Below are 22,574 nucleotides of genomic sequence, written 5' to 3' on the forward strand. Positions count from 1 at the left end.
GAAATTTCTCACCTCTGGTGATTATCTGGCTCAAATTCCTCAAAATCGTTACTTTTGTTCAACTGTCTACGGGCAACCTGAGTTAAGTTGATGGTCTGTCTGAGTATAGGTCATAGTGGATGTATTTCAGTTTTCCCAGAATCAACATCACAACTGGCAATATCTGCAGAGCAACTATGACTGAGTAGATAGGTAGACACATAATTTCATAGGCAAAAAAGAACTGGATTGAGAACCACTGGAAAGCTCCATGGAGTAAATCTGTTCAGTGGATCTGTTCAGTGTCTGGAACCTCCAGACAGCACACAGGGGTCATCAATCCAGCACAAAACTGCCAGTGTTTGTGACAATCCTACAGTGACCACTCATGACATAATAGAGGACAATCATACTTCAGACAGAAAAACAGCTACAGGGTCTTTAAAAACTAGTACAGTGATCTTTATCTAATAAATAACATGTCACAAAAAATCTATGAGGAACTACAGAATTAAAACGCACTACAGAAGGTAAATTGCCATTCTTTCTAGACAAAATACTTACAGGCCTGGGGCATATATCTGGTGAAGAAATCTCTTCTTTTTCATCTTCTAAGTCAGACCTTAAGAAGCAATCTGGAACGCTTGATGACTGTTCCTCAAGATTTTGGGATAGGCCTTGGGGTGGCATACTCTGTCGGTCATCATCAAGAAGCCCTTGATTGCTAAGCTGGATTTTCTCATTCCTAGCTTTTTTGATTTCTTGTAGTTGATTGACTGTGTCCTTCACAAAGACTGTTAGTAAACTGTCTGTCAGTAAGCTGACTTTTTCTAGCTGCTGCTTTGACTGTTCCTCATTTAGTGAGGACCTCAGCTGGGCTTCCAGTTGGTTCTTTTCTCTTGCTAAAAGATCTAGAAGTGGAGTAGAGAGCTTTTCTGACACCTCAGGACATAGGTCCTCTTCCTTTTCTGTCAACTGCTGCTGCTGCTTTAATTCTTCAGAAAAGGCATTGTCTAAAGTATCACCTTCTACAGCAATGGAAACCTTTTCTATGGCACCAGGAACGTCTTTGTTTTCCTTTGAAGAGATCAGTGAATCCACTGAAGATTGCTGGTGAACATGGGCTTCAAGTACCCCAGAAACGTCCTGTACCTTGTCTGTTTCTATTTTAAGGCTTCTATCAAGTGAGGCTTCTATATCATGCATACTAGGTAGAGAGTTCTCATAAAAATATTCAACTGCATCCTTTTCTCTATCAAATTTGGAATCTGCTGTATCTTTTTGTTCTTGATTATAGTATTGATATCGTCCATCTGAGTAAGACTCTTCATCTTCATTTATGTCTACATAGTCATCAAAGTTTTCTGGAATGTGAGATATTTTTTGAGGGGGAGCAAAAATACCATGCTTCTCTCTGCACACAAAGTATACAATGCCATCATATGTCCCATTGTTATTTCCTTCAGCTTTATCCAACTCCACTCCAGCCCAAAATCCTTTGGCAAAACTGGTCACGCCTTTGAATCGAAGAGTTCCTGGCTGAACATTGCCAATCAACACCCTATCGCCAATGTGGAAATCATGTAACTCATCTGCAACAGAAACTGAAACCAAGGAAGGGGGTTCCGTAACTCCCTGTTCATGCTCTACATCACTGCGCTCCTTACTTTTCATAAGCTCAGTGGGGGACTTGAGTTCTAATAGCCTCTCAGAGTGGACACTGCTATGAACAGAAAGGCTTTTCTCACTGAGGCACTCACTGATTTCATCATCACTGCCCAAGCTAGTGGCTCTACTTGTAGAGTTCTTTGTTGGCCGTGACTCATCTCTGCAAGATTGAGAGTCTTTCCTGAGTGACAACAAAGATGACACCTCAAAGTCATCTTTGTACAGTTCAGCTGAAATGTCTTTCTTGAGAGAAGACACTTCAAAATCTTCAGAGTATGATGTCTCCTTAGGAGCAAAAAGATGCTCTGACAAAGATGAGTCCCTTTCCTTTATGTTCCTTTGTTCATGAACTTCTTTTTCTGATTGGGTGCTTGTACTGTGATCAGTACCTTGATCTGACTCTCTCTCTTTCGACTGTTTTTTATGAAGATTTTCACTGGCTAATCTAACTAAGTCTTTCTGAACATTTACAGAATCTAAAGGAAGATCCTTCCTTGAAAGAATTTCAGATGAATCTCCCTGTTCCAGGTCTAGTTTCAGTAAGACATCAGACTTCCTACATTGTTTTGAATAGGCCTCTTCAATCACACTCTCTTCCAATTTTGCATAGTCTACTTCTTGTATTTCTGATTTTTGACTAGCTTCTTCAATCTTGGCATCTAACACATCCAGAATTCTATTAGGGGCATTCAATTCTTTGAGAAGAGATAATGATGGTACATTTTCTAAAGAATCACCAGATTCTGCTCTGGCTTTCCTTGATGATCTAAGAATTGGGGATGAAGTCTGAAAATGCTCTTCTGTTTGTCTATCCAATTCAATGACTCTCTTCACATATGCAGATAAAGACCTTTCCGATACTGATCTCTCAGAACCTGCCAATGCAGCATCTTTAAGGAAAAGAAAAAAAATCTTATCAAAATTATTTAATCACAACCTTTTAACTGCTGGAACCAAAGTTTAAGTAAAAGCCAAATCTTCATGAGGAAAAACTCTGGTCAATAAATATAACCTGTTTTGGTTACCATATAAGGTAAGTTTTTCCTTTAAGAGAATATATTGCCCCAGCAATAACCAGAACATTTAGAATGACTGGAAATTTAAAGTTTGAAATATTTCTTAAGGGCTGTCTTAACTTAGAAAGTGAAGAAAAATGGCTCTAAGTTAATGGAGACACTGATTTGAGTGATCAATTCCTCAAATCATGTGAAACCAGATAGATATTACATACACATTATTTCATATAGGAAAACAATGAAGGAGGGACAAAGATACTTTGAAAAGAATGAATTTTCCTGGGGACTTCAGCTAAGCTCTCAAATGCAAATGCAAGAGAAAAAATAACAATTTCTGCAAATACAGTATTTTAAGAGCTAAAACTGCAGAATAAGAAAAAAAAATATTTGATGAGCTAACAAACCAAGAAGTAAAAGTTCTGAATTCAAATCTCTATTTTGTCATTGTTTCTACATAGGCTTTTTTATGCCTCAGTTTTATTTCCTCATTGAATTACACTTTATTTTCAATAATTCTCATCTTTCGTTGGATTAAGTTGAAAAATATACATGTATATAACCACTTAACCCTGAGAAATAGTATAGGCTGAAAAAAATATATAATCAGTTATAAAATTTGATTAAGGGAGAATTTAGGGATGCCGATGATACACTCAACCATTTTAGATTAATGTCTTTATGCTTCAGTTTTTAAATTTATATATAACCAATAAATCACTTTTATATAAAAGTAACTTAAAATTTCAATAATTATTATCTTTAAGAAATTCATTTTTTAATCGAAACGCTGTAGAGGCAGAATTATATACGCCCTTGCATAAATTCTTAAGTCTAGTGGATACAGCGTCATTATTTTCCCTAGTTACATACCAACATGTTCAGCAATGGACTCCAACGACCCTCTGGCACGCTCTGATTCTGTTAGTGATTTCCAGTTCTTTGCTGTTTCAGATCTGAAACAAAAAAATAAAGAGTAGAAATAAATGTACTGCTGATACTGTAATAACTGGTAACAACAAGCAGTCAACTCTCAGAAAACTACTTCTTCACAGGAGGTATTCCAACCTGTCACTTTCACCAAGCCTGTTTCTGGCCTTCATCACTCTCAGTAGACAATCTTGCCTCTTTTAATGAGAAAAACAGAGGCCATCAGCATGACCTTTCTTACCCTGAGCCTTTCTACCTACAAATGTATCTATATTCATAGCCATCCCAACTGCCTTTCCTTCTGTCTGCAGGACAGAAAGAGGTGTGTCTTTCACACGTATTCAAAGCTGATTGTTTGAACCTCCTGCCGAAAATCTCACACATTGCCTCAGCCTCATTAATGGTACTCTTCAGTCATACGTTCACTTTCCTAGAACCTTCAGTCCTTCAACCTGGAGATTTTTCCCCTTCGCTTATAAGTACGCCATGAGCCTCAAAATTTTACCTCTCAATTCTTCATTCTTCCACCTCCTGGCTGCTGTCCTCTCTTATTCTTTAAGTTAACAGAAAGAGCTACATTCTTCATTTTCTTGCCTTCTCTTTATTTGCTAAGTCATAGTATTTGGCTTCCGCTTCTCTTTATAATGCCTTTAAATGCTATTTTATCATAATTAGTACTTGGCTCCCTTTTATTCTCTCTGAATGTGTATCTTCCTTGGGTGATGTTGCTATATATACGTTTTCAACCACCATCTTTATGCTCCTCATCCCATATATATCTTACACTGACATCTTTCCTGGATAATTCTCCTTAGGTGAACCATGTGCACCTCAAAATTTGTATTCTAAAACCAAAGTCATAAGCTACCCACAAAAGAACATCTGACTTTCCATTCAGGTTAATGGAATGTTGACCCAACCATTTAAGAGAAACCTGGGAGTCATTCTAGATTTCTCTTGTTCCCCTATCTAGCACTTCAGTGAAGTCTACTTCTCAAATATTTTAAGTGTTTTTAAGAATAAATCCTTTTTTTTTTTTTTTTTTAAACTAAACTCTATCCCCAATGTGGGGCCTGAACTCACAATCCCAAGATCAAGAGTCACATGTTCTACCAACTGAGCCAGCCAGGCACCCCTGCTTCTTAAATATTTCTAAGTTTATTTCCTATCTCTGTTCTTATTTCCACTGATTATTTGAAGCCTGGTCTAGACTCCTGTTCTCCCTGCTTCCAAGTTTGCTCTTTTCTATTTCTCCTTCATATACTAGTCAGAAAGAGCTCTCTGAACACAAATGTGATTACATCATTCTCTAGTTAAAATCCTCCAAGAGTCTGGTTAATAAAACCATAAAGCAATTCATTAGTGTATTATGTAGAAATCTAAAAATAAAATTTACAGTTTTGTAATATAATGGAAAAATGTATATATTACAAAAAAAACAAAACCAAACATATAAAATCTAAGCATAAGAAATCCTAAAAGGAAATACATCTAATTGTTGACATTTGCAATTCTGGGATAGTTCAGTATATGATTTAAACTTTTCTTCTTTTTACTGCTTCCCTCAATATTCTAATTAAAATAATAAACAGTAACTAATACGCAGTGCTAATTGTATGCTAAGCTCTGATCTAAGTTAAGTCTTTTAATTCTCATAACAAGTTAATTAGTTGGGTGTTATTATAGGGATATAAATCCCTATTAAAAAAAATAAGCACAGAGAGATTAAACAACTTGCCCAACAAAGTTAAATAGCTAGCTGGTACTGAAGCCATGATTCAAACTGAGGTAATGAGAAATTAATTATCATGAGTCTCTATTATTTTTGTAACAGACTTAAAAATCCCTAAGTATTTTTTGGGAAAGCCTTCAAAGGCTTCCCATCTTCTGAAAAGTAAAGGAGAAACTATATTATGAATGAGTGAGTACAAGGTTTTCACAATTCAGTTTTTATTTTTCCAGTCTCTTCTAACATTAGCAACATTCTATAATGTTCAGTTTCTGTAACATGCCAAGCTCCCTGCTGCTTTTGGTCATTCATCGACGTCCTTCTCTGAAATGACCCCTATTTCTCAGTCCCACTGACTGCTTACCCCCTGCTCATTGCTCAAAATTCAGTTTAAATATTGCAACCTCACTTTTTTATATACAATCTCCAATGCTGCCTCTCAGCATTCTGTATTTGCACTGACTGGCTGCATAATATTCCATCCCTAGGAAGACCCTTAAGTTACTGGGCTATTCACCTATTTCTGGACATAAAGATATTGCATATTTTCTCAAACTAGGTTTCCAGGAGTGAAATTACAGAGTCAAAAGTTACAGGTTGTTTTTTACTTCTGAAACACTGGCAAACTGCTTTGCAAAAGTCTATTGCTACTAGCAATACTGGAGGATACTATTTTCATTGTGCCCACCAGATTTCAGGATTCAGAATATATTTTTAAACCTGTACCTTATGATAAATTCGATTTGTGATTACATCATACATAACTCTACTCTAGTGAAAGTAAAAATATTGGTTAAAATTAACTTCACAGTTACTTAAAAGATAGCTTCTACTAAAAGTCTTCCCTTAATTCTTTTCTCAAACAAGGCAGAATATAGAGAAGTTATCAAAAATTTCTACCTGTGTAGTGGTAGGGGCTTGATCTTGGGTTTTTCAGAAGCTGAGGAGAGCGTTTTAATCTGAGGCTTGGCTGTTGGTGATGTTTCCAAATCTCGGCTAAGCTCTGCTTCAGTTTTCTTAATGAATTCATCATATGACTAGTTTAGAAAAATCAGAGGAGTCACTATACAGAATTTTTAAAAAAAAAACTATTTTAAATTAGAAAATAGTATATTTTATGGTAAAATAGTATATTTTATGGTAAAATATTCAAACAGGAAAGAAGATGTAATGTAAAAATCTATCTCCCAGTATCCATGTCATTCCCCAGAGTACCATCAACATTTACTTGTAGATCCTTCTTGAAACAGACTATGTATAAGCATGTGTGGAACCATAATCCTAATATGAGTTAGAAAATGACAAAGTCTCATTTTACAAAAATTTAATACCTATGAAGCAATCATTTGGGTCCTGCCCCATTAAAAAACTTCTTTAGCTGATTATGTAATTATTCTTTTAAGGGTGTCCTAATACTTCCATGTTATTTTTAAGAAGTTTAGGCATTACGCAGAGTTCAATGGCAGCTTCTTGGGAATACAAATCCTTGGGAATACAAATCCTGAAGAAGGAAGGCTGTGATTAGAGAACCTGATAGTTCAGAATTACAAAAAATGTTATCAGCCATTCTATAAACACTAATGTGTAATTCTGATTTGGATGAAATCTAAGGGAAGTCCTTTATCTATTATATTTCTTAGTTTTCTGGGCTAAAATCCCTACTTTTATATCTCTGTTTGAGACTATAGCTGTTTTTGTTCAACACTGTATATCCAGTACCTACTCAGTGTTTGGCCCCAAACAGGCTGTCAGTCAACATCATAGAATGAATGAATGACCATATGGATGCTACTCATTTGCCACAGATCCCTAAAACTTGGGCTGAAATCCCTACTTTTACAACTTACACTATCCATATCCTCTAAATTTTCAATGTTTTGGTAAAGTAACTTCTGGTATTAAACACACACCAAAGCTAGATGGTCTAGCTAGCTAGGTATATATGAGGACTATAACTTCTCAGATCTGAAAGCTATACTTACATGGATGTAGTTGACTTATTACATCTGTGATTAAATAAACTCCCGAAGATTTTTTATATGAAATGCTATATATATTATGTTTTTCTCCATCATATACTATAATTCTAAAACCTAAATACACAACTTTCTTTTGTCTGTAAACCATCTAGTAAAATGTTGAATGAGATGGATCCTATGGCACTTCTCTAGAGACCCTTCTGGCTGGCATATCCATTAATGAAGAATTTTGAGCAATGCTATTCAATCTAATGGTATTTCATTTAATTTTCAATGGCTCTCCATTACCTTACACTAGTGCTTTTAAATTCTGGGTCCCACCCTAGATTATTAATCCCTCTGGGAGGGAGACTGGATATTTGTATTTTTCAAAGAGCTCCCCAGTTAATTCTAACGTGTGGTCACGTTGAAGACTACTGACTTGAAGTCCAAACTCATCTGTCTGATTCCAAGATCCTGAACATGATCTGTATTTTTGAATTTTGTTTCCCACTATTTTCCAACATGAACTTGCCAGTATGGCTATTCTACCTTAAGCACTTCCCTTACTTCTAAACATCTGTGCAAGTTACAGTCCCTGTTCCCATCTCTGTATTGTGTACCTGTGTAAATGTCTATTTTCTCCACATCTGTCAGCAGCCCTGTTTTCTATGTGGAAGATAGGACACAAAATTTAGAATTAGAGATCTATTAAAATCTAGCTTTACCACTTCTGAGTGGTGTGTCCCTGAATAGCATTACTCTCCCTGAAACTCAATTTCCTCATCCATAAAACTGTAGACAGTAAAGCCACTGTTGCTTGAGGATAAAATGAATACATGTAAAGTCATTAGCTGAATTCTGGCATACAAATAGGCACTTAAATATTTGATGACTAAATTAATAGATGTAGGAGGAATACATATTTGGTGTTACTACAACAAGGACCATTGAAAGGACAGAAATACTGACTAACAGAACCAAAAGATTTTTAACATTTACAGAACCTAGAGTCCTACAATGAAACCAACTGCCTTGAAATTTTGAGATTTCCTATTATTGGAAGTGTTCAGGTAGAAGCTGAATGGTCTTCTCTGGTGATGCCGTGAGAAGGGATTCTTGCGAGGAGCAGGACATTCAGACTGATTCTATGATGAATGTGGCATTTTAGGAACACTAGGCTGGCAGAAGGTATGCAAGTATTAGGGAAGCAACAGAGACAGGGGCATTTAAGAGGCCACGCAGAGAGCAGAGATAAGGGGTCATGAGGCCCCAGTCGGCTCGATGGCAGCTGGAATGGAAAAAGCAAGCAGACTCATAAAAAAAAAAAAAAAAAAAAGTACCAGTGAGATCTGGTAACCAAAAGGATAAGAGAAAACAGAATGAGGAAATATCAAAACCAGGTTTCCAGCTGGGGTAGAATCAGGGAAGGCTGCTAGAGCATGGGAGAAGTCTAGTTTAGAATTATCACTTCTGAGCCATTCAAATAGGACAATGTGGCATGAAACATCATTCTGCTTAAAAAAAAACAAATTGTTTTTAAAAAGGCAGTAACAGTTTCAATAGCTAGAATTATTTATCTTTTTTTACAGAATTATTCATCTAATGATTCTTTGCTTAAGAGGGAGTGAATTTCAGTCTTTCACAGGCCTAATCTTTCTTATTTAAGAAAAAAACCTCTTATTTTAATTTGATTTTGAGAATATTTATTTAATACTTGATGCTATAAGATTTATTTTTTTATTTAATGTTTTATTTATTTTTGAGACAGAGAGAGACAGAGCATGAGCAGGGGAGGGGGAGAGAGAGAGAAAGACACAGAATCCAAAGCAGGCTCCAGGCTCTGAGCTGTCAGCACAGAGCCTGATGTGGGGATCGAACTCATGAACCACGAGATCATGACCTGAGCCAAAGTCAGATGCCCAACTGACTGAGCCACCCAGGCACCCCAAGATTTATTATTTTAATATTTAACACCTTAAGCAAGAGTTTGTTTAGATAACCTTGGATTTCTTTTAAAAAGAGGTTAAAATGTGGCACCAAACTAATAATGAAAAATTCTACGCCATTACTTTATTAACAACATTAAAAAAACATTTTAGGCTTCAATATACATTAGCCTTGATACTGAACCCCCTTCCTATGTCTAACCTCTAACTGTTTGATCAGACTGGCTTCTTGGGCTTTCAGTCTTTCCTTCTGCCGTTTTCTCTGTTCCTTCTTCAGCTGGTCCACAACTGATTTTCTTTTCCGCAGCTCATCCTTTAGGGCTCTGATCCTACCTTCAATGTCACTTTGGTCAGATGTTGTTTCTGAAAGGGAAATAAAATCTTTCATTTTAACTTGAGAATGAAGTTAATTTAATAACTACTAATGAAAGCAGCAAGGTGATACTACACTTACAGTCAATCTAACATTTAAAATTAAGGAATTGGAGCTTTTGAAAAAAAATTTATTAGTGATTCGCATCTCTCCTTTCCCTGAAATATAGCGGGCGGTTGGTCCTTCCTACTTATTTTCACTTTCTAATTGTACTATTTGAAACCTCAAATAAATCTTAAGATACCCTATCTTGATGAGATAAACAACCAGAAATTGAGGAACTTTTAAGCTAGTGAAATTTGGGCATTGTGAGGAATTATTTCCTGGTGACAAGAGAAACATATTTATCTTTCCTTCCCCTTAGCTATTAATAGTTTTTAAGTCCTATTAAAATAAAAATGAAACTTTGCCATTTTACACTGACTGTGAATCATCAGTTGATGTCTTAATACCATATAAAAGGAAAGAAATTATAAAGAAATATACTCTGCTATAACCTTTCTTTAGAAGCTCTTAAAATATTTAAAATAGCTAAAATGAAGCTAGTTAAATCTTATTTTCTTTCCAACAGTTCCCTACACATATACACACACGTACAAAGTAGATGTCCAGTCACAGCAAAATCATGAAAAAGACATTTCATTATAATAAGTGTCACATACATGCTATGAAAATACTGTCATTTAAAGATGCTGCTTATTTCACTACACATGGAAATTACGCAGAATAAAAATGATTATTCCTCACACCTCCTCCCCAAATCAAGTAATAATATCATTTCCACACACTAATGTCGAGTGAGACATCTAATAGCCATAGAAATACTATTACAATAGAAATACTATTGTATAAAATCTGAAGACTCAAATGTATGCTACAACATTAAACCATAAATAACCAGGTTTTTTTTCAGGTACTTCAGATTAAATTGCGTAAGAACTAGTTATGGAACTTATTTAAATGCAAAAGGATTATAGTCTTTTTTAATAGAATGATCCCAATATCTGGATTAGAAATAATGAAATCTAAGTTCCTGTCACTTCTATGTCGCTAACTTTAGGTACCTCAGGAAAGTAATACCCATCTTATACCACTGGTGGCATCATCGTGAGTCCTTAGCAGGGGCAAAGCTCACTATTTATCGATCAACACTCATAAAATAGCATAATAATAAAGGCCATTTTCAACTCTGGATCTGTTACTGGTAATTGGTAAGGTAAGTTTGACCCCTACTGATTTCTAGAATTGACGTGTAGATTAAATAAGGTGTACAAAGCACACAGCACAGCACCTGAACTACTACAAAAGCTCAAAAAATGGTGGTAAGAGTAATACTCATATAAAACAAACACTTTATGCAGCTATATTTTAGGTAACAGATTTTCCAATCTAAAACTAAAAATGCTGGTGGTGAGAAGAGAGCCACTGAGTATCTCCCTTATGTTTTCTTCTAATTGCTGAAGAAAAGAATCAATTGCTTTCAGGGTTAAAAGGTTCTGAGCCCTTTGCAGAGATTCAATTGATGATTCTAGTGTAGTAACTTGGGGCAGGACTGCAGATTGACCTAAAAGTTAAAATCTTTCTAAAATGAAGTATAAACCCGTATCTTTGCATCTTCTAAAACTGAGCTTCTTTTAGCTGGATAAGCTTTTATGTGCTTCCAAACCTCAAGACATGGATAAAATTTGAAGACTTTGATAAAATTGTGTGGGGGATCACTATACTCCCACACACTTAGTTTCAACTTTGTCCCCCCTCCCAAAATGATTATTTTAAATTAGTATATACATATTTAATAATTTATTGTCAAGTTAGCTAACATACAGTGTAGTCTTGCCTTCAAATTAATATATTTTAAAAATTGCACATGCCAGCAGTGATTTTTCTTTTCTTTTTTGTAATTTTTTTAATGTTTATTTATTTTTGAGAAAAAGAGCATGAGCAGGGGGAGGGAGACAGAATCTGAAGCAGGCTCTAGGCTCTGAGCTGTCAGCACAGAGCCCGATGCGGGACTCAAACCCACGAACTGTGAGATCATAACCTGAGCCGAAGTCAGACGCTTAACTGACTCAGCCACCCAGGTGCCCCACCAGCAGTGACTTTTCTAATAAAAATATGTATCATCTATGCTTGTGAAGATTTAAAAGTAGTTGATGAGAAACTTGGGAGTTTTTAGATGAAAGACCTTGGGAAATGTTTCTATTTTTAAGTACTAAAGAAGCCAAAAGTGTACAAATGAAAGGTAGAAATTAAATAAATAAAAGTCTATGAGAATGAGTGGGAATACATTATATACCTGCCCAAATATAGTATTACTGCATAACATTCATCATTAGTAACGGGGTGCCTGGGTGGCTCAGTCGGTTAAGCATCTGACTTTGGCTCAAGTCATGATCTCGTGGTTTGTGAGTTAGAGCCCCGCGTGGGGCTCTGTGCTAATAGCTTGGAGCCTGGAGCCTGCTTTGGATTCTACGTCTCCCTATCTCTCTGCGCCTCCCCCACTTGCATGTGCTCGTGCTCGCTCGCTCTCTCTCTAAAATAAACATTTTAAAAAATTCATCATTAGTAACATCTAAAAATCTCTAGAATTTTTTTTTTTAACCCAAACAACTCACTGAATGAATTTATTGCCTTTATGGAATTATCTCCTACAAGGTTTTTTTGGGTGGTGAGGGAGAGAGGAGGGGGCAGGTAAATGATATTTCAGTTTGTTTAAACTAACGTCAAGACAGAATAACCTGATGGACAGAATGATCTAATAGAAAAAATTAAGTTTCTGATTATTTCACACAGGCAGCCTCTAATAATTTGGCTGATAAATTCTTTATCACTTGAGAAAGGCTTATATAACTCCACTACGTTAAAACTGACCACTTCCATAAACATTGCATTTAATGATGTCATCATCAATAGGTAGATGGCATGTGGAGTTTAGAAATCTCAGAGCTATTTTTCCAAAACTATTCTCACTTGAGTATGTTTTACCAATAAAACAGTATCTTATTAACATTATTAATCCTTAGTCTGTAACTCATGCAAGGCTGGTTACAATATTATTCCACTGAACAGATGGAAAAGACTATCCAATATGGGAAAGAAAGCTGAAGAAAGTCACCAGTAAGTAGTAGAGCTAAGATATGAATTCATAGGTTTTTTTTTTTTTAATTTTTTAATGTTTATTTATTTCTGAGAGAGAGAGACAGAGACAGAGTCGGGGAGGGGCAGAGAGAGAGGGAAACACAGAATCAGAAGCAGGCTCCAGGCTCTGAGCTGTCAGCATAGAGCCCAACGCAGGGCTCGAACTCACAAGCCATGAGATCATGCCCTGAGCCAAAGTCAGACACTTAACCGACTGAGCCACCCAGGCACCCCTAAATCCATGTTTTCAAGTATCAAGTTTATGTCTACTGACATGTTACTACACTGGTAATAACTTTTTGCCAGAGTACCTCAAAGCAAATACATAAAAATAATAATATTCAACAGATAAATATGATATACAACATTCTTCAACTGGCTTGAGCTAGTAATCTCATTTCTAAGAATTTATTCTTACTGAAATATTCCACAAGAAGATGTTCATAACAACTTTACTGGCTGGGAATGCAAGCTGGTGCAGACACTCTGGAAAACACTTCCTCAAAAAACTGAAAACAGAACTACCCTACAACCCAGCAATTGCACTACTAGGCATTTATCCACGGGATACAGGTGTGCTATTTCGAAGGGACACATGCACCCCCATGTTTAGAGCAGCACTATCAACAATAGCCAAAGTATGGAAAGAGCCCAAATGTCCATCGATGGATGAATGGATAAAGGAGATGTGGTATATATATACAATGGAGTATTACTCAGCAATCAAAAAGAATGAAACCTTGCCATTTGCAACTATGTGTATGGAACCAGAGGGTATTATACTAAGTGAAATTAGTCAGTCAGAGAAAGACAAATATCATATGACTTCACTCATATGAGGACTTTAAGAGACAAAACAGATGGGGGCGCCTGGGTGGCTCAGTCGGTTAAGCATCCGACTTCGGCTCAGGTCACGATCTCGCGGTCTGTGGGTTCGAGCCCAGCGTCGGGCTCTGTGCTGACTGCTCAGAGCCTGGAGCCTGTTTCACATTCTGTGTCTCCCTCTCTCCCTGACCCTCCCCTGTTCATGCTCTGTCTCTCTCTGTCTCAAAAAAAATAAATAAACGTTAAAAAAAAAAAATTAAAAAAAAAAAGAGACAAAACAGATGAACATAAGAGAAGGGAAACAAAAATAATATAAAAACAGGGAGGGGGACAAAATAGAAGAGACTCATAAATATGGAGAACAAATTGAGGGTTGCTGGAGGGGTTGTGGGAGGGGGGATGGGCTAAATGGGTAAGGGGCACTAAGGCATCTACTCCTGAAATTATTATTGCACTATATGCTAACTAATTTGGATGTAAATTTAAAAAAATAAAAAATAAAATTAAAAAAAAAACATTATTGGCAATTTTGACAAAATCTAAATGATCATCACTAGGGAAATATTTAAATAAGTTATGGTATATCTACTCTTTGAAATATTATGCAGTTATTCAAAAATAAGGGTGATTTAAAAATATGGGTGTGGGAACCTCCAATGATTTATTATCATTTGAAACACTGAAAACAGGGGGTACAGAATAGGATCAAAGACCAAAAACAGAATAATATTTTTCACTTTTTCTTTATTAAATGTCTACTCTCAAATGAAAACTAAAAATGAGCTCAAAAGGCATACACTCAATATAGTGTTAACCTTCCTTGGAATTCTCATAAACTGAGCGTTGCCTGTATAGATACGCTTCCCAAGATCAGATCTTGTGTACATTGAAGTCTTACAGAACAGAGGCTGTTCATGGTTTCATAATCTAATAGCACAGTTTTATAGCAGAATAGAGACTATAGGAGAATAGACCATGTTCCCCACTGCCATGTGCAGTTGATTCTCTACCTTTCCTCCTTTGAAACTTAGGCTATCCTGCCCTACCTCCTCCTCTCTCTCTCCATGGTCATCATTAATTCATTCAAGAAACATTTAAGGGGCTCCTGGGTGGCTCAGTCAGTTGAGCATCTGACTTTGGCTCAGGTCATGATCTCACAGCTTGTGAGTTCGAGCCCTGCGTCAGGCTCTGTGCTGACGGCTCAGAGCCTGGAGCCCGCTTTGGCTTCTCTGTCTCCCTCTCTCTCTACCCCTAACCCACTCGCATTCTGTCTCTGTCTCTCTCAAAAATGAATAAACATTAAAAAAAAAAAAAAGAAAGAAAGGAGCATTTAATAAATACCTGCCATGTGCAATGCAAAGTACCTGGTAGGTCCTGGTGCCACCAATTATTAACAAATTAGACTCTCCTTTCCAGAAGTCTATATGCTAGTAGGGGAGACCTGCTGGGTAAAGTCTGGTTACAATTTATATGCTGTCTGGTATAAGCTGATGCACAGAGCACTATGGGAACACATAAGCAGTGTCTGGCACATAGAAAAAAATATTCAACAAATGTCTGATGAATAAATGACTTGCCCATTAACAACCCAAGAATATAACAGTTTGTCAATTTTGTGTAATTAGGGAAATAATTAATTATCAATGAAAAGCACTGAATTATGTGATTTACTCTTGGCAAGAAAAAAGCCTTTACAAATGAGAGAAAGGATAACATTACACTAACATATGGACAGACAAAGCTTATTAAAGAGGTATTCAAATATAATACAAAGAAAACTCCTTGTTATTACTCTTACCTGACTGTGTCATAGATAATGACTCATCTGACCAACTAGAACAGTGTTGATGGGACTTGATAGGTAGACGATACTGTCCTCCAGTCCTATGACTTCCTTTGCTAGACTCCTGCTTTGATACTGATGTGCAGCTTTTGGGAGGTGACTGTTCAAACGGAAAACCAAATGGGAAGTGTTTTGTGATACAGTTGTAAAATCCAGTTAGCATTTGAGATACCAAGCAGTTAATAATATATACAAAGAGTGTTAAGTAACTCTATGACATAAAAAGTAAAAACAGTTTACAAATTATACAAAGGATAAATCGACCTCAATTTTTTTTAAGTTATACAAAAAAGTTACAGAGAAGCATGCTTTTTAGAGAGGTTCAAAATAAAGTAGGAGTGGCTATTGTATAAGTGATAGTTACCCTCTTATTCGTTTATTTTTTTAATTTAAAAAATTCTAAACACGGGAGTACAGATATCTTTTCGACATAGTGATTTCATTTCCTTCAGAAGACTCCGCCCAGAAGTGGAGTTGCTGGATCATATGGGAATTCTCCATTGACAGATAAATGATAAAGAAAATGTGGTGCATGTGTGCACAAGTGCACATGCATGTGCACGCATGGACGCGCGCGCGCACACACACACACACACACACGGGAACACACTATTCAGCTGTAAAGAAAGAAGGAAATCCTGCCATTTGCAACATGGATGAACCATGAGGGCATTATGCTAAGGGGAATAAGTTAGACAGAGAAAGATAAATACTGTGTGATCTCACTCATGTGTAGAATCTAAAAAAAAAAAAACAAACAAACTCAACTCATAGAAAAAGAGATCAGATTTGTGGTTACCAGACGTGGGGGCTGTGGGGAAATTGGGTGGAGGTGGGAAGGGTACAAACTTCCAGTTATAAAATACGTAAGTCCTAGGGATGTAATGTAAAATGTGATGACTAGAGTTAAACATTGCTGTGTGGTATATGTGAAAGTTGCTAAGGGAGGAGCATAAAAGTTCTTGTTACAAGGGAAAATTTTTTTTAACTTTATGAGATGAGAGATGTTAACCAAACTTATTGTGGCAATCATTTCCCAATGTATGTATGCCAACCCATTATGCTATATACTTTAAACTTATACAGTGTTGTGTATCAATTATATCTCAATAAAACTGCAAAAAAAAAACTTTAAAAATACTAAATATGGGGGTGCCTGGGGAGTTCGGTCGGTTGAGCGTCCCAATGCTCATGACCTGATTTCAGCTCAGGTCATGAATCCAGCATCGTGGGATTGAGCCCCACATCAGGCTCTGTGCTGAGAGTGGAGCCTGCTTGAGATATTCTCTCTCTCTCTCTCTCTCTCTCTCTCTCTCTCTCATTTTCTCTCTCTTTCCTTCTGCCCTTCTCCCTTGCTCACACACTCTCTTTCTCTAAAATAAAATTAAAAAAAATTTTTTTTAAATACTCAAAATGTACTATTTTGAAGAAGGAAGGAAAGAAGGGAGGGAAGGAGGAAGGGAAGAAAACAAAGTGTAAGAAGACTGTCTACAAGAGATTACAAAGGACATCATTTCTATCCTGCCACCAGGAGGAAGTGGGAATATCTAATTTGATTCCTGGCTATCATCACTTCCTGTATCTGTGAATTTGGGCAGGTTTCCTAGCCCACTGAGCTTCAGAGTGGGGCTTAAAACAGTATCTCTAGATTTCTTGTGAGGATAATCCACATAAGGCATTGGCATATTAGCTGGCACTTGGTAAGTAAGCACGAATAAGTATTAGTTTTTTATTATAAAAATCACTAGGGGTGCCTGGGTGGCTTAGTCGATTGGGGGTCCGACTTCGGCTCAGGTCATGGTCTCACAGTTTGTGAGTTCGAGCGCCGCGTCGGGCACTATGCTGACAGCTCAGAGCCTGGACCCTGCCTCAGATTCTGTGTCTCATCCTCTCTCTGTCCCTCCCCTACTCCCACTCTGTCTCTCTCTGTCTCTCAATAATAAACGTTAAAAAAAAATTTTTTTTAATAAAAATAAAAATCACTTAAACATTTTTTTAATGTTTATTTTTGAGAGAGAAAGAGAGAGGCCGACCGGGGGAGGGGCAGAGAAACAGGGAAACACAGAATCTGAAGCAGGCTCCAGGCTCCAAGCTGTCAGCACAGAGCCTGACCCAGGGTCCAAACCCACGAACTGCAAGATCATGACCTGAGCTGAAGTCGGACACTCAACCAACTGAGCCACCCAGGTGCCCCAGTTATAAAAAATCACTTTAAGACACACTAGTTTTATTTCTTTGCCATATTTGCTTGTCAGGAAAAAAAACTAATTTTTAGTGTTTGATCAGCCTATTTTGAATGTCAATAACAATGCTAGGTGGGATTTAACCAATTCACAGGAAGTAATATTAAGACTGTGCCAAAAAGCATAGTTTGGTTGTAAATTCCATGCTACGTTTATGTATACAAGCCTATTTTCACATAATAACTAAGAATTTGCTAATATAATTTAATTAGAAGCCTTTTATAATCTAAAAACTCTGCTTTCAAGTATGTGCCCAAGGCATTGGAATATTTTGCTACACAGCACAGAATAGGTTCTTCATTGGATCACTGGATAAAAAATGTTTTCCCCCAAATCTTTCAGGTGCTATAACACACATAAATCTGATTTTTCAATAGAGGAAATGCAATTCATCCTTCACATCCACAGTGAAATGAAGACTCTATCAAAAGATACTCCATTTTGAAATTAAATGGGTTCCTTTTTTTAGACAGAGACTTTAACAAAGTTTATGTTCACTTAATATTTAATAATATTATGCTAATTCCTTTGCAGGCTTTATAAAATCAAATTTAAAAAGAAACAGTTACGTTTCTAAGCTTAAGTTTTTATCAGATAGGTTTTGTTTTTGTTTTTAGTTTTATTTATTTAGTTTGAGAGGGGCGGGGGAGGAGGAGCTGGAGACAGGGAGCGAGAGAATCCCAAGCAGGCTCTGAGCTGTCAGGACAGAGCTCGACGCAGGGCTTGATCCCACAAACTGTGAGATCATGACCTGAGCCAAAATCAAGAGCTGGACACTTAACAGGCTGAGTCACTCAGGCCCCCTCATCAGATAGGTTTTTTTTTTTAATGAAATACAGAATTAAGGACAATGTGGAAAATCTTATTCTAGAAGTGACCATTATTCTAATTCAGAGTCAATAACCATTTCAGATCTGCCTTAAAGAAATGAAACCATTACTTTTATTCTGATTTATGAGTTATAAGGGCAATTATTAACTAAATTATAGAAAAGGCACAATGATATGGTTTAAGATCTTACTGTTTCTATTATAGGTCAGAATACAGATTTTAATAAGCACTTGTATTGTCCCTCTATAATTATCTTTAAGTTTAATTTAAATTAAACTTAAATTATCTTTTAAAGATTTTAGAACTTCCTATCCCCTCAATATTAATAGACTTAATAATATATAATTTTACGACTGCCACTAAAACTTAAATTTATTTATTTATTAATCTTTAGGAATCTATGAAAAGCTTTATTCCTGTCCAACTGTCATATGCTGTATGTTACAGGTATGGGCAATAGTCAACACTGTCATTAATTGCAAGAATGTTAACTGTTAATAATATAACTTTCAGAAGACTTTGTTCTAAAGAAGCTTTAAGGAATAAATATACATTAACTTACATGTTTACTAGGAGAGGTAGAAGATTCCAGTTCTTGTGAAAAAACCATTTCTTCAGTAAGTACACTATGATCTGGACTCCCTGACTGCTCCTGAACTATAGACTCGGAGGGTATATATCCAACAGCAGGACTGCCCAATTCTTCTGGAATAGAGCTTTCACTGTGGAGGTGAGAGTAAGAAGGTACTGGAGATTCTGCTTCACTTGCTATTTCTACAAAGAGAGAGTAAAAACAAGAAAAAGACCACAGTCTTGGTCAAAAGAAATTTTCCACAGCTACACTTTACATTTGCTTTTGCATAATTTCACCAATTGCATTTAGATACAATTTTAATCCCACCACTTAAGGAATCACATTACTGTAAAGTCTGTTAGTCTAAGAATTTTGGCTGGCAGCAAACTGAAGAAGAGATCTGTAAACATATAATCAGCAATGACAGTGACTGACAACCTAACTGATTGGGAAGCTACAGAGCAATAACAACTCATATTCTCATATATGAGTGTAAGTTGGTCCAACCACTTTGAAAAACAATGTGGCAATACTTGGAAAAGATGACAATACTCCATTATCTATCAATTCCACTAAGTATACACCCTAGAGAAATCTTGCATATATACAGTAGGAGACATTTACATGGTTTAAAAAACACAAATATCTGCGGATAGTAAAATGAATAAATTGTGGTATATTTAGCCAATAACATGTAACATAGCAACAATAATGAATGAACTAGAGCTGCATGATCGATGGAGATATACAGTGAATTTCATTTAGTGCTTCCAGAATTTTTAGCACTATCTTGTCTCTGGAATTTCCTGTCCGTTATAACCCTTGCTCTTTCCAAGAAAACAAATATGTTTGACACTAAACAGAAAAACCTTGACATTATACTTGTATAATTTTAAGAATTTACATTGTTTTCCTTCTTTGTCTTTGTAGGTATAATGTCCCACAAGAATTAGATGATATCATATTTTGCATCAGTACTGCTAACATTTGATATACTCAATTCTAAAAGTCTCATTTAAGATTCTGGGTCTGAAATCTGCAAAATAAGCTTATTTAACATAAGCAATACCTTGAATAACATGGGTTTGAACTGCACAAGTCCATTTATATGTGCATTTTTAAAAATAAATACAATTCAATTCAATACTATAAATGTATTTTCTCTTCCTTATGATTTTTTAAAACATATTCTTTATCCTATTTTATTATAAGAATAATACGATACTGTAATATATTATGTACTATATAATACATACAACATACATAATACGGGCTAATCAGCTATTTATGTTATCAGTAAGCCTTCTGGTTAGCAGTAAGCTATTGCTAAAGTTTTGGGGGAGTCAAAAGTTATACATGAATTTTTGACTGTGTGTGGGTTGGCATCCCTAATCCCTGTGTTGTTTAAGGGTCAACTCAATTTTTTCTTTTAGGTTACTTTACTTTATTAAACAGTTAAACTATTCATAGGCTGTATTTGATGAGATTAAAATTGCATTAAAATTGCCTTTGTCTTATCACTTTTACCCAATTACACTTTTTCCATAATTAAGGAGGCCAACAGTTCTAATAAATTAGAGAGTTGAACAGGAAAAACATTGCTCTAAGACAGCAGTTAAACATTTTGGTCTCAGGACATCTTTATACTCTGAAAAATCATTGAAGACCACAAAAAGCTTTTTCTGTGGTTACAGATATGGTTATATCTATCAATATTAATCATACTAGAAGTTAAAATGGAAAAAAAATTAAAATATTTAAAAACAGTAATAAATCTACATTTAACATAATGACATTTACTAAATTTTAAAATAACTACATTTTTCCAAAAAAGGCTTAGTTGAAAGGAGAGGAATTGTTTTACATTTTTTAAAATATCTGTAATGTCTGGCTTAACAGAAGGCAGTTGGAATCTCCTATCTGCTTCTGTCTGCAATCTGTGACTATCTGTTGTTTTGGCTGAAGCATATGCAGAAAATCTGGTCTTTCAAAGAATATATGTAATTAGAAAAGGGAAGAGTATTGTAACAGTCTGTACAGATAATCGTGGATATTCTTTTTTGATGCTACACTGAAATTTGACCATTGGTAGTTCCTTGTATTTTAGCTGGAATGTAGAACCTCAAACCATATCAATAAACTTTTTGTGATGTTACATTAAAATCCTTTGGTCAACTCTGTACTTTAAATGGGTTTTCTACCCATGCATGATTCTCTAAATCATCACTGGTCATTTGGAAAACACTGGTTCACTGAGTTCTGAAGATCTTCCCAATGTTGACACATTTTATCGCGCAATATGAAAAAATGACCCTGATTAGTATCATCACCCATCATATCAGGAAAGTCTTTTAAGTGTTGGAAAGCTGTCCAGCTCAAGATGGGGAAAACGGCATTTCTAAAATCCTAAATTTTTGCTTGAAAGGTTAATTTTATCACTGGCAATAAATGTAGCCCCTGTTTTCTCTGAACAAAGTTGCTTCATTTATTTCTGAGAAACTGCCAAATACACAAGTATGAATAACCAGTTTTTTAGACACTTAAGTAAAAATGGTACTCCATGAAAAAAAACGGCTAGTTCAGCTTGCAATTCAAACCACTGCATTATGTGCTTTTCTTCAAAGCCACCACCAACCATCAGCACATGCAAGTGCTTCGTGCATATTTCCTATTTTGTCACACAAAGTATTAAAAAGATATGTACCCAAAGGTTGAGATTCAACAAAATTAGTATTCGTAAGTGCTTATTTCAGGGCATTCTTACATAAAACTGGCATGTTATCGTTAGTACAAAGTGGTGAAGAATACAAGGCTACTAATAACACAGTTTGGTGCCACTGCCTTGATTCATGCTAAGACGTCAGCAATTTTACTCACCCTTATTTTTGCTACATCAGCGTAATGTCAACACAGTGAAAAAGGCAAACAACATGATAGTATCATTATAAAAATAATTTTGACCCCACATCCTCTGAAAGGATCTTAGAGACTCCCCCAGAGTTTCCTGGGCCATATTTTATTTATTTATTTATTTTTTTAACGTTTATTTATTTTTGAGACAGAGAGAGACAGAGCATGAATGGGGGAGGGTCAGAGAGAGGGAGACACAGAATCTGAAACAGGCTCCAGGCTCTGAGCCGTCAGCACAGAGCCCGACGCGGGGCTCGAACCCACGGACAGTGAGATCGTGACCTGAGCCGAAGTCGGACGCTTAGCCGACTGAGCCACCCAGGCGCCCCTCCTGGGCCATATTTTAAGAACCACTGCTCTAGGATTCATTTCTGGGAATGGAACCGCTGAATCGTGAAATACGTGTACCTCACTTTTATGATTTTATTATTTTTAATGCCTCTTTTTTTCAACCTGTTTTCCAAACTAGGTTTAACAATTAATACACCAGCAGTTCCATGTTCCACCTACATACCTACGGGCTTGATGGGTATTGTGAATGGGCTGAATGATGGTCCTGGAAAAGATATGTCCATGTCTTAACCCCCTGGACCTGTGAATGCAATTCTTTT

General features: G+C 36.2%; 1 protein-coding gene and 1 long non-coding RNA gene across 2 annotated transcripts in view; one reads left to right on the forward strand and one right to left on the reverse strand.

Moving 5' to 3' along the window:
- Positions 1-22,574, reverse strand: part of CEP350 (centrosomal protein 350) — a 151,624-nt gene that overhangs the window by 16,081 nt on the left and 112,969 nt on the right. Inside the window, 6 exon segments of the mRNA XM_042925558.1 lie at positions 544-2,537; positions 3,534-3,616; positions 6,220-6,356; positions 9,429-9,589; positions 15,361-15,505; positions 19,042-19,253. Of these exon segments, the coding sequence (XP_042781492.1) occupies positions 544-2,537; positions 3,534-3,616; positions 6,220-6,356; positions 9,429-9,589; positions 15,361-15,505; positions 19,042-19,253 (2,732 nt within the window).
- On the forward strand, positions 216-11,338 carry LOC122211976. Its single transcript, XR_006198916.1, has 3 exons — positions 216-509; positions 2,490-2,680; positions 10,660-11,338. It is a non-coding gene; the product is annotated as an uncharacterized LOC122211976 (long non-coding RNA).

This window comes from Panthera leo, chromosome F3 (assembly GCF_018350215.1).
Source record: "Panthera leo isolate Ple1 chromosome F3, P.leo_Ple1_pat1.1, whole genome shotgun sequence".
Classification (NCBI taxonomy): domain Eukaryota; kingdom Metazoa; phylum Chordata; class Mammalia; order Carnivora; family Felidae; genus Panthera; species Panthera leo.